Source organism: Lethenteron reissneri, unplaced genomic scaffold (genome assembly GCF_015708825.2).
Source record: "Lethenteron reissneri isolate LAM-NWPU_2019-01 unplaced genomic scaffold, ASM1570882v1 scaffold_701, whole genome shotgun sequence".
Lineage (NCBI taxonomy): Eukaryota > Metazoa > Chordata > Hyperoartia > Petromyzontiformes > Petromyzontidae > Lethenteron > Lethenteron reissneri.
The window spans coordinates 1-13,371 of record NW_026892223.1 but is presented as its reverse complement, the minus strand read 5'-3'; the positions used below and the strand labels follow the sequence as shown (position 1 = coordinate 13,371).

The following is a 13,371-nucleotide window of genomic DNA, read 5'->3' as shown; positions in this document are numbered from 1 at the left end:
GGAGCGGAGGGGCCTGGTAGTGGTGGTGGTGGGGGGAGAGGCGGTGATGATAGTGGTGGTGGTGGGTGGAGAGGCGGTGACCATAGCAGTGGTGGTGGTAGGTGGAGGGGTGGTGATGATAGCGGTGGTGGTGGTGGGTGGAGGGGCGGTGACGATTGTGGTGGTGGGTGGAGGGGCTGATGATAGCGGTGGTGGTGGTGGTTGGAGGGGCGGTGACAATAGCGGTGGTGGTGGTGGGTGGAGGGGCGGTGATGATAGCGGTGGGTGGAGGGGCGGTGATGATGGCTGTGGTGGCGGTGGATGGAGGGGCGGTGACGTTGGCGGTGGGTGGAGGGGCGGTGACGGTGGTGGTGGTGGTGGGTGGAGGGGCGGTGACCATAGTGGTGGTGGTGGTGGGTGGAGGGGCGGTGACGATAGCGGTGGTGGTGGGTGGAGGGGCGGTGACGGTGGTGGGTGGAGGGGCGGTGACGGTGGTGGTGGTGGGTGGAGGGGCGGTGGTGGTGGTGGTGGGTGGAGGGGCGGTGACGGTGGCGGTGACGTGTGGTGGGTGGAGGGGCGGCTGTGGTGCCACCGCTGCCACCACCACCACCACCGCTGCCAGCAGGCAGCCCCGGGTCGGTCCGCAGCTGCGCCAGACGCTCCTCCACACAGTGCGCCGAGAGGCGAGCCTCCGCATCCTGGTCCCAGCACTCCTCCATGGTGACACACAGCTGGGACAGTCCCTGGGAGTCACGCACCAACATCGTCACCACCACCGCCACCACCACCAAGACACCACCACCACCACCAACACCAAGCCACCACCACCAAGCCATCACCACCGCCACCACCAAGACACCGCCACCACCACCAACACCAAGCCACCACGAGGTCAATCCGCTGCTGGATGAGTGACCATCAGCCGAGGTTAAAACGCAACTTCAAATACAGCGGCAGACATCGTCAGGGTCGGGATGGAACCCACGTCCTCCTGTAGACCAGGTGAGGTAGTCAACATCTGCGCCCTAGTAACATTGACCAGGAGGGATGACAGAGGAGGGAGGAAGGGGAGGGAAAGAGTGAGTGAGCCAGTGAGTGAGTGAGCGAGTGGGTGAGAGAGTGAGTGAGTGAGTGGGTGAGAGGGTAAGTGAGTGATTGGGTGAGTGAGTGAGTTAGCCAGTGAGTGAGCGAGCGAGTGAGGGAGAGGGTGAGTTAGTGAGTGAGTGAGTGGGTGAGAGAGTGAGTGATGAGTAGGTGAGTGAGTGAGTGAGCCAGTGAATGAGTGAGCCAGTGAGTGAGCGAGCGAGTGAGTGAGCCAGTGAGTGAGTGAGAGAGTGAGCGAGCGAGCGTGAGTGAGCGAGTGAGTTAGTGGGTGAGAGAGTGAGTGATTGAGTGGGTGAGTGAGTGAGCCAGTGAGTGAATGAGCCAGTGAGTGAGTGAGCGAGTAAGTGGGTGAGAGAGTGAGTGAGTGAGTGGGTGAGTGAGTGAGCCAGTGAGTGAATGAGCCAGTGAGTGAGTGAGTGAGCCAGTGAGTGAGCGAGCGAGTGAGTGAGGGAAAGAGTGAGTTAGTGAGTCTATGAGAGTGAGTGAGCAAGTTAGTGAGTGACTGACTGACTGAGTGAGTGAGCGAGTGAGCGAGTTAGTGAGTGACTGACTGACTGAGTGAGGAGCGAGTGAGCGAGTTCGTGAGTGAGTGAGCGAGTAAGTGACTGAGTGAGTGTGTGGATGAGTGAGGGAGTGACTGAGTGAGTAACTGACTGAGTGAGCGAGTAAGTTAGTGAGTGAGTGAGCGAGCGAGTGACTGAGTGAGAGTGCTAGGAGTGAGTGAGTGAGTGAGTGAGTGAGTGAGAGCGAGTGACGAGTTAGTGAGTGAGCGAGCGAGTGAGTGAGAAAAGAGAGTGGGAGAGTGAGTGAGAGAGAGAGTTAGTGAGTGGGTGAATGTGTGAGAGGGCGAGTTAGTGAGAGAGTTAGTGACTGACTGAGTGAGTGAGCGAGTGAGCGAGCGAGTTAATGAGTGGGTGAGTGAGTGAGCGAGTGAGCGAGCGAGTTAATGAGTGAGTGAGTGAGCGAGTGAGTGAGTGAGCGAGCGAGTGACTGAGTGAGAGTGCTAGTGAGTGAGTAAGTGAGTGAGTGAGCGAGCGAGTGAGAAAGAGACTGAGTGAGTGAGCGAGTTTGTGAGTGAGGGAGTGAGTGTGTGTGTTACTGACTGAGTGAGTGAGCGAGTGAGTGAGCGAGTGAGTGAGTGAGCGAGTGAGTGAGCGAGCGAGTGAGAAAGAGAGAGTGAGTGAGTGAGAGAGTTTGTGAGTGAGGGAGTGAGTGTGTGTGTTACTGACTGAGTGAGTGAGCGAGTGAGCGAGAAAGTGAGTGAGTGACTGAATGAGTAAGTGGGTGGTGGAGAGTAAGTGAGTCAGTGGGTGAGTGAGTGAGCCAGTGAGTGAGTCAGTGAGTGAGTCAGTGAGTGAGTGAGACAGTGAGTCAGTGAGTGAGTGGGTGAGGGAGTGAGCGAGTTAATGAGTGAGTTAATGAGTGAGTTACTGAGTAAGTGACTGAGTGAGAGGGTGGGTGAATGAAGGAGTGACTGAGTGAGTAACTGACTGAGTGAGCAAGTGAGCGAGCGAGCGAGTGAGCGAGTTAGTGAGTGAGCGAGCGAGTGAGTGAGAAAGAGAGAGTGGAGAGTGAGTGAGAGAGTTAGAGAGAGAGAGTTAGTGAGTGAGTGGGTGAGTGTGTGAGAGGGCGAGTTAGTGAGAGAGTTAGTGACTAACTGAGTGAGTGAGCGAGAGAGAGAGTGGCTGAGTGAGTGAGCGAGTTAGTGAGTGAGAGAGTTAGTGAGTGAGAGAGTTAGTGAGTGAGTGAGTCACTGAATGAGTGAGTCACTGAGTGAGTGAGCGAGCATGGAGAGTGAGCGAGTTAGTGAGTGAAAGAGAGAGTGAGTGAGAGAGAGTGACTGACTGAGTGAGTGAGTGCATGAGTGCTGAGTGAGTGACTGAGTGAGTGACTGAGTGAGTCTGTGAGAGTGAGCGAGTTAGTGATGTGAGTGAGTGACTGAGTGAGTGAGTGAATGACTGAGCGACTGAATGAATGACTGAGTGAGTGACTGAGTAAATGACTGAATGAGTGACTAATTGTGTGAGTGACTGAGTGAGTGAGTGGAGTGACTGATTGTGTGAGTAACTGAGTGAGTGACTGAGTGAGTGACTGAGTGAATGAGTGAGTGTGTGAGTGACTGAATGAGTGACGGAGTGAGTGATTGCATGAGAGACTGAGTGAGTGATTGAGTGGCTGAGTGAGTGACTGAGTGTGTGAGTGTGTGGTGACTGATGAGTGACTGAGTGAGTGACTGAGTGACTGAGTGAGTGACTGAGTGACGGATTGACTGAGTGACTGAGTGAGTGACTGAGTGAGTGACTGAGTGAGTGACTGATTGTGTGAGTGACTGAGTGAGTGCAGTGACTGAGTGAGTGAGTGTGGTGACTGATTGTGTGAGTGACTGAGGGAGTGAGTGACTGAGTGAGTGAGTGACTGATTGTGTGAGTGACTGAGTGACGTGATGAGTGACTGATTGTGTGAGTGACTGAGTGAGTGAGTGACTGAGTGAGTGAGTGAGACTGATGTGAGTTACTGAGTAAGTGACTGAGTGAGAGGGTGGGTGAATGAAGGAGTGACTGAGTGAGTAACTGACTGAGTGAGCAAGTGAGCGAGCGAGCGAGTGAGCGAGTTAGTGAGTGAGCGAGCGAGTGAGTGAGAAAGAGAGAGTGGGAGAGTGAGTGAGAGAGTTAGAGAGAGAGAGTTAGTGAGTGAGTGGGTGAGTGTGTGAGAGGGCGAGTTAGTGAGAGAGTTAGTGACTAACTGAGTGAGTGAGCGAGAGAGAGAGTGGCTGAGTGAGTGAGCGAGTTAGTGAGTGAGAGAGTTAGTGAGTGAGAGAGTTAGTGAGTGAGTGAGTCACTGAATGAGTGAGTCACTGAGTGAGTGAGCGAGCATGAGAGAGTGAGCGAGTTAGTGAGTGAGAAAGAGAGAGTGAGTGAGAGAGAGTGACTGACTGAGTGAGTGAGTGCATGAGTGACTGAGTGAGTGACTGAGTGAGTGACTGAGTGAGTCTGTGAGAGTGAGCGAGTTAGTGAGTGAGTGAGTGACTGAGTGAGTGAGTGATTGACTGAGTGACTGAGTGAGTGCTGAGTGAGTGACTGAGTGAATGACTGAGTGAGTGACTAATTGTGTGAGTGCTGAGTGAGTGAGTGAGGGACTGATTGTGTGAGTAACTGAGTGAGTGACTGAGTGAGTGACTGAGTGAATGAGTGACTGAGTGTGTGAGTGACTGAGTGAGTGACTGAGTGAGTGACTGAGTGAGTGACTGAGTGACTGAGTGAGTGACTGAGTGAGTGACTGAGTGTGTGAGTGTGTGAGTGATGAGTGACTGGTGAGTGACTGAGTGACTGAGTGAGTGACTGAGTGACTGATTGACTGAGTGACTGAGTGAGTGACTGAGTGAGTGACTGAGTGAGTGACTGATTGTGTGAGTGACTGAGTGAGTGAGTGACTGAGTGAGTGAGTGTGTGACTGATTGTGTGAGTGACTGAGTGAGTGAGTGACTGAGTGAGTGAGTGACTGATTGTGTGAGTGACTGAGTGACTGAGTGAGTGACTGATTGTGTGAGTGACTGGTGAGTGAGTGACCGAGTGCGTGAGTGACTGACTGAGTGTGTGAGTGACTGAGTGAGTGACTGAGTGAGTGACTGAGTGTGTGAGTGTGTGATGACTGAATGGTGACGAGTGAGTGACTGAGTGACTGAGTGGTGACTGAGTGAGTGACTGAGTGTGTGAGTGATGAAATTGAGTGACTGAGTGAGTGAGTGGACTGAGTGACGTGACTGAGTGACTGAGTGAGTGACTGAGTGAGTGACTGAGTGAGTGACTGAGTGTGTGAGTGACTGAGTGAGTGACTGAGTGAGTGACTGAGTGACTGAGTGAGTGACTGAGTGTGTGACTGAGTGTGTGAGTGTGTGAGTGAGTGAGTGACTGACTGAGTGAGTGACTGAGTGAGTGACTGAGTGACTGAGTGAGTGACTGAGTGAGTGAGTGAGACGTCGACCGGGTGCTTGAGCCAGGCCTCCCGGATCGCTGGGCGGCCATTGCCGTCCACCACGAAGTGCCGGAGCTCATCCAGCGTGGGGCGCTCACCCACCTCGTCCACCAAGGGAGCGCGGTGCTCACCCAGCATGCCTGGCACACACACACAGACACACACACACAGACACACACACAGATACACACAGACACACAGACACACACACACACACACAGACACACACACAGACACACACACACAGAAACACACACAGATACACACAGACACACACACACAGACACACACACACAGACACACACACACAGACACACACACAGATACACACAGACACACACAGACACACACACAGACACACACACAGACACATACACACACACAGACACACACACACAGACACACACACAGACACACACACAGAGATACACACAGACACACACACACAGACACACACAGACACACACACACACAGACACACACACACACAGACACACACACACAGACACACACACAGACACACACACACAGACACACACAGACACACACACACAGACACACACAGACACACACAGTCACACACACACACAGACACACACACACACAGACCACACACAACAACACAGACACCACACAGTCACACACACACACAGACACAGACACACACAGACACAGACAAACACACAGACACACACACAGACACAGACACACACACAGACACACACAGACACACACACACAGACACACACACACAGACACACACACACAGACACACACACAGAGACACATACACATACACACAGAAACACCAGAGACACACACACACACACAGACACACACAGACACACACACACACAGACACATACACACACAGACACACACAGAAACACACACACACAGAGACACACACACACACACAGAGACACACACACACAGAAACACACACACAGACACAACAACCGCCATTCTGCCACTAGTGCGGTGATGTCCACCACGACGCTTGTGCCAGGCCATGTGCACCTTGGAGGCCACGTGAATTGTCGAACGCCCGCTGGCAGGAGGTCAAGGAGCAGATCCAGGTTGCCACGGGTCGACTTGACTGAGATGATTGAGATGACGGCTAATGCACCACCTGTGCCCCCTACTGTGCCAACTTGCTGTGGCTTTACCACTCGCGCTCCGCTCGTTGTTGTGAGCGTCGCCCTCCGCCCTCCGTTGTTGTTTGAGGGCGACTGCCTCCACTGCCCAGTAGCGTCCTTACACGAGCCTCCTCCACGTAGGCCGATCTTGACACGCTGGTACCAGGTATCGGCAAGTCCACTCAGCTCCACGTCCTCCTGTACCACATCACTCCATCTCTTCTCTAGCCCGTGCCGCGCCCGTTTAGCCCCCTCGATCCGGCCGAACAAAAGCTGTTTAGGCATGCGGTGGCTGGGCAATGCGGGCTACATGACCCAGCCAACGCAGCCTTGCCTGCCGGAGGAGCTCACCGATGGGACTTTGCCCAGATCTTTCAAGGATTTGTGAGCTCCTCACACAATCCAGCCTGGTTAAACCCAGGATGGATCGTAGGCAGGCCAGCCTAAATGTTTCTAACCGGCGAAGATGTCCATTAGGGGGTCCACGTTTCGCAAGCGTAGAGAAGGGAGGGAATGACCGTGGCCTGAGAAGACCTGAAGCTTTGTGCGGAGCGACAGACCAGGTAGCTTCCACACAGCGTTACGCAACCGATGAAAAGATATTGCCTGCTCGACTGATTCGGAGTGAGACCTCTGCTGTTAAACCGGAAGCCGGTCATGAGCACACTGCCCAGTTATGGAAACTCTCCATTCTCTCCACAACTGATTGTGAGTTATTGGGTGGAGGGGTCTGATGGTACAAAATACCCAGGCGGTCTTTAGTTTAGTGGCACGCTCCATTTTCACCAGCAGCGTCTCCACCTCCTCTCCTCCAGTGAGCAGCAATTAGCAGATCCATCATCATACATAACGTGGTTGGCAATAGGGATCCATCCCTTGACCCGCAACCCGAGCATTGAGCAGCCTCATCAATATATCTGTACAAACGAAAAGCCCCGGTACAGCTATTGAAGGCTTCAACAATGACGTGTCAAAATAGATTTTAAATATGTGGGAGCCAGAGGACATCCCTGTCACACCCCAGGTGTACAGGGAATGGTTTTGACTCCCGGCCACGTAGTTTTATACCCAAGGCCCTGCTCACCATCATGAAGGTCCTTATGATCGTGAGCAGAGGGTCAGGGACTCGAAAGCACGAAGAACAACCCAGAGCCCAGGCCTACTGATGGTATCATAGGCCTTGACCAGGTCAATAAAGCAGAGATGTAGGTCTTGTTGGAATTCCCTACACATCTGCTGTAGCAGACAGGACATGAAAATATGGTATCTGTGCAGGACCTGCCCTTTCCTGAAACCGCATTGAGGCTCCGCAAGCCTCTCCTCAGCGTGCCTAGCAAGGCGATGTTGAATAATCCTGCAGGACCTTTCCCCGGCACACTGAGGAGTGAGATGCCCCTGTAGTTGTTACAGTCTGTGCGGTCCCCCTTCTTAAGAGGGGGACCACCAGGGCATCCTTCCAATCCTGCGGAACCCGTCCAGTGGTCCCAGACTGTTGTTATGACTGTAATAGTAGGGCAGTCTGTGCACAAACGCCACCCTCCCTCAGCATTTCGCTTGGGAGATCATCTCTGCCTGGTGCCTTTCCGGTCTCAGACTCTGGATCGCATTCAGTACTTCCTCAACAGATGGCACCTCAGCCAGCCACTCACAGGGGGTGACTTCTTCTTCCAATATATGAGGCACCGCAGCCTCAGCAGGGTCATCCCCACTTTGTGCCATGATGTTTTCCATGTTGAGGGATTTCCCCTCCGCCAGGACCTCACAGAAATGCTCACAAATCTGCAAACCTGTTTCTGGGGGTCGGAGATTGGATCACCGTTCTTTCCCCTAGTGATGGTAATAGGTGTGGCGCTGCAGGTTACTTTTTTGATGGAGTTAAATAGTGATTTGTGATCGCGGGCCACTGAGGCAGACTCCATCTCCTCAGCAACCCGCAACCACCACCCATCCTTGCAGTGCCTCACGGCTGTCCGAACCTCCGAGCAAAGGCTGCGGTAAGCCTCCTCATTCTCTGACATGGGATGCTGTAGACGATAAGAGTGGGCCTGTCGCTTTTTCTCAACCAGCCTGAACACCTCCTCTGTCAGACAGGGTCTCTGGGGAGGTCTTGACCGTGTACCCAAAGCAGCCATTGCAGCTGCACGAGTCACAGTCCCAAACCTCGCCCATTTACCCTCGACATCAGGAGGAGTGGGGGACGATGCCAACCCCAGCCGCAAGCGATGATGAAATTCTCGCTTGCAACTTTCATCAGCTAACTGAGACCAGGCCACCTTAGGCTGGAATGGGGTCCTGGGTGTCCACCCACCACCGGAATGGAAGAATGGCAGGCACATCTTACAGATGACTAGTCGATGGTCAGAGGGCATATCAGCTCCACGGTAGGTCCTGGTGTCAAGGACATGGGCCCGCATCCGCTGATCCATCACTATGTAGCCCAGCAGATGTTCTTGCTTGGACCCGGCATGCATCCATGATGCATTTTGAAAGTTGGACGGTCGAGAACTTTCATCAGCTAACTGAGACCACAGACACACGCACAGACCAGACACACACACAGACACACGCACAGACCAGACACACGCACAGACACACGCACAGTAACACGTACAGACACACGCACAGACACACGCACACACCACGCACAGACACACGCACAGACACACGCACAGACACGCACACACACACGCACACACACACGCACACACACGCACAGACACAGACACAGACACACACAGACACACGCACAGACCAGACACACGCACAGACACATGCACACAGTAACACGTACAGACACACGCACAGACACACACACACACGCACAGACACACGCACAGACACACAGACACATGCACAGACACACGCACACAGTAACACGTACAGACACACGCATAGACACACGCACACACACACGCACACAAACACGCGCACACACACACGCACAGACACACGCACAGACACACAGTCACACACGCACAGACACCACACGACACACACACAGACACACACACAGACACACGCACAGAAAGACCCCCCCACCCACATCACGTGGGGCGGCACCGTGTGACAAGAGGTGACCAGGGCCGGCCAGCACCACGCCCCTGGGGCCACACCACCACCGCCACCTCCGCTCACCGCCACTGGACATGCAGCGCGTGGCGATCTCCCACAGCACCAGGCCCAGCGCGTAGACGTCGATGTGAAGGAAGGCGTCGGACTGCAAGCAGATGGCGCCCTCCAGCAGCTCGGGGGCCATGTAGCGGAGAGTGCCGACCTGCGGCGGGGTGCAACGGTGGTGGCGGAGACGTCACGCTCGGCACGACGCTCTCCAGTCTGATCGTTGTTTTTTTAACCCTTCAATCTGGCAACGAAACTGACACCTTTTTTACGAGGAGTCGTGTTTGCATTGACCACAATACCTGCGGTCGGAATGCAAACAAAAAACATAACTCTGATAATGTATGCACTGTCCTTGAAGTTTATTGGTCCACACCCGAGACAGCTTTCCAGAGAGCCTAGTCTTGTTGCACAGATAAAAGGGTAAAAAAAAAACAACTATCAAATTTTTTCTTCCGGCAAACGAGGTTCTATCGGCACCCTCCCGCCTCTTGGCGTCTCCGCCTCTTGGCCCCGGCGTCGGTGTTCACCCGCGGGATGTCGAGGGTGGGCAATCCGGCTGGAGTTTGAGCGCCAAGCCAAAGTCGGCGACGACGGCCGACAGGTCGCTCCTCAGCAGCACGTTCTTACTCTTCAAGTCGCTGCGGGAGAGACGGGGGGGGGGGGGGGGGGGGGGGCACGGTGACGCGTTCAAGCGGTCGAAGGGTGAGAGGGGGCTGCGTGAGGAGCAAGCGGAGTCTAGAGGTCGCAAACGGGTTTTGATTCCTTACCCGTAACCGTAACCGGCCGCACCAAGGTCGCAAATGTGTACCCGTACCCACGGGTAGGCCGTGAGTCACTGGTGAGTAACCGTTTGTCACTCATTTCGGGTAGGGTACGGGTAGGGAATGGGTACCCGGCCGGGTACGGGTACCCGTTCCCTACCCGTACCCTACCCGAAACGAGTGACAAACGGTGACTCACCGGTGACTCACGGCCTACCCGTACCCGACCGCACCAGGGTCGCAAACGGGTACCCGTACCCGGCCAGGTACGGGTAGCTGGGTATCGGGTAGGGTACGGGTATCGGGTACCCGGTTGCGACCTCTGGCGGAGTCCGAACCCGAGGTCGGCAGGGACCCCCCACCCACTCCGCCACCCGCACCGCCGCCACCCCCGGTGATCCGTGGGCGGCCTGCTAGCGACGTACCGGTGGGCGATGGCCGGCTTGCCTCCGTGCACGTGGCGGTGGAGGTGGGCGAGGCCGCGTGCCAACGTCTCGCCCACGTGGCAGAGCTCGTGCCACGACAGCGTGGAGCCCTTGAGGTGGTCGCACAGCGAGCCCTGCGGCGGTCAGAGGGGAGCAGCGGCAGTGGTGGTGGTGGTAATGGTGGTGGTAGTGGTAATGGTGGTAGTGGTGGTGGTGATAGTAGTGGTGGTAGTCGTGGTAGTGGTGATGGTAGTCGTGGTAGTGGTGGTGGTGGTAGTAGTGGTGTGGTAATGGTGGTAGTGGTGGTGGTGATAGTAGTGGTGGTAGTCGTGGTAGTGGTGATGGTAGTCGTGGTAGTGGTGGTGGTGATGGTGGTAGTAGTGGTGGTGGTAATGGTGGTAGTGGTGGTGGTGATAGTAGTGGTGGTAGTCGTGGTCGTGGTGGTGGTAGTCGTGGTAGTGGTAATGGTGGTAGTGGTGGTGGTAGTCGTGGTGGTAATGGTGGTAGTGGTGGTGGTGATAGTAGTGGTGGTAGTCGTGGTAGTGGTGATGGTAGTCGTGGTAGTGGTGGTGGTGATGGTGGTAGTAGTGGTGGTGGTAATGGTGGTAGTGGTGGTGGTGATAGTAGTGGTGGTAGTCGTGGTCGTGGTGGTGGTAGTCGTGGTAGTGGTAATGGTGGTAGTGGTGATGGTGGTGGTAGTGGTGGTGGTAGTGGTGGTGGTGGTAGTGGTAGTAGTGGTGGTAGTGGTGATGGTAGTCGTGGTAGTGGTGGTGGTGATGGTGGTAGTAGTGGTGGTGGTAATGGTGGTAGTGGTGATGGTGGTAGTAGTGGTGGTGGTGGTAGTAGTGGTGGTGGTAGTAGTGGTGATGGTGGTGGTAGTGGTAGTAGTGGTGGTGGTAGTGGTGGTAGTGGTGGTAGTGGTGGTGGTGGTAGTAGTGGTGGTAGTAGTGGTGATGGTGGTGGTAGTGGTGGTGGTAGTAGTGGTAGTGTTGGTAGTAGTAGTGGTGGTGATGGTGGTGGTAGTAGTGGTGGTGGTAGTGGTGGTGGTAGTAGCGGTGGTAGTGGTGGTGGTAGTGGTGGTAGTGGTGGTGGTGGTAGTGGTTGTAGTGGTGGTAGTGGCAATGGTGGTTGTAGTGGTGGTAGTAGTAATGGTGGTAGTAGTGGTGATAGTAGTGGTGATAGTAGTGGTAGTGGTGGTGGTAGTGGTGATAGTGGTGGTGGTAGTGGTGGTGGTAGTGGTGTGTGGTGGTGGTGGTGATAGTAGTGGTGGTAGTCGTGGTAGTGGTGGTGGTAGTCGTGGTAGTGATAATGGTGGTAGTGGTGATGGTGGTGGTAGTGGTGATGGTGGTGGTAGTAGTGGTAGTGGTGGTAGTAGTGGTAGTAGTGGTGGTGGTGATGGTGCATGGTGGCAGCGGTGTGCAAGTGGTTCAACTTCGATGTGGTGGCGCTATTTGGTTGAAGAGCGTTTCAAGTAAAGTAGGGAAATCGGCCTGTGGGACGTCGCTTGATTGAGGTCTTTGCTGGGTTTTGGAAGTGGGATGATTGTCGATGATTCCCAGATGGCCGGAATGAGGTTGCACTGGGAGCGAGGCGTTAATGGTGTAGGCGAGAAACTCGATGCCAAGGGGGGCCGAGGTGTTTGAGATCGGGCATAGCTATGCCATCCGGACCAATTGCGGAATAATTTTTGGCTTTTTTGATAGCGAGTTTCACCTCTGTTTGGTGATGTTGTTGTTGTTTATGACGGATTTGTTGTTGAAATTGATTGCACAATTGGGTGGTGGGTTTGGAGTGTCCGTTTAAGGCTTCGATGATCTTCCAAAGTTTTGATGAGTTTTGGCGATGGTCAAAAGATTCAACAAACTCGTGTCTGCGTTCTGTTTTGGCTTGATTGATTAGCTTTTTGATTTCAATATTGAAGGCTGGGATTTGTGCGATGTAGGATTTTCAGTCCTCAGAGTATTTCGTAAGTTTATTTAGTGTTGAGGCTTCTTTAGGGAGGCAGGGGAGGTGTTGCTTGTAGCAGCCCTCCGGGATGGTTGCCTCCAAGTTCAAGTGTGCGCTTCAATTGAACCCATTACATGTGCGTCTCTGTGTGTGTGTGTTTGTGTGAGTAGTCTATGGGTCTCTACGTGAGTAGTCTATGGGTCTCTACTGTGTGAGTAGTCTATGGGTCTCTATGTGAGTAGTCTATGGGTCTCTGTGTGAGTAGTCTATGGGTCTCTGTGTGAGTAGTCTATGGGTCTCTGTGTGAGTAGTCTATGGGTCTCTGTGTGAGTAGTCTGTGGGTCTCTGTGTGAGTAGTCTATGGGTCTCTACTGTGTGAGTAGTCTATGGGTCTCTGTGTGAGTAGTCTGTGGGTCTCTGTGTGAGTAGTCTGTGGGTCTCTACGTGAGTAGTCTATGGGTCTCTACTGTGTGAGTAGTCTATGGGTCTCTATGTGAGTAGTCTATGGGTCTCTATGTGAGTAGTCTGTGGGTCTCTACTGTGTGAGTAGTCTATGGGTCTCTATGTGAGTAGGCTATGGGTCTCTGTGTGAGTAGTCTATGGGTCTCTACGTGAGTAGTCTATGGGTCTCTACTGTGTGAGTAGTCTATGGGTCTCTACATGAGTAGTCTGTGGGTCTCTGTGTGAGTAGTCTGTGAGTCTCTGTGTGAGTAGTCGGTGAGTCTCTATGTGAGTAGTCTGTGAGTCTCTATGTGAGTAGTCTGTGAGTCTCTGCACGGTGAGTGAGTCTATGAACCCGCTCGTGGAAGGTGGTGATGATCCACATCTCGGGTTCGGCGTTCCCTTCCCGCCTCTCCGCGCCGATGAATTGCAGCAGGTTGTGGTGACTCAGGCCGGGTGTGACGAAAATGTCCACCTCGTTCT

The 13,371-nt window shown here is 54.0% G+C and overlaps 1 protein-coding gene across 1 annotated transcript; it reads right to left on the bottom strand.

Annotated features, from left to right (window-relative positions):
* Nucleotides 1-592: 592 nt before the first annotated feature.
* Nucleotides 593-13,366, bottom strand: LOC133340074 (activin receptor type-2B-like; the record flags this gene model as incomplete). Its single annotated transcript, XM_061548141.1, has 6 exons — nucleotides 593-722; nucleotides 5,065-5,195; nucleotides 9,330-9,472; nucleotides 9,842-9,952; nucleotides 10,501-10,634; nucleotides 13,244-13,366. Coding segments are annotated over 6 exons (772 nt in total), but the record flags the coding sequence as incomplete, so codon positions are not given.
* Between the last annotated feature and the right edge of the window lie 5 nt (nucleotides 13,367-13,371).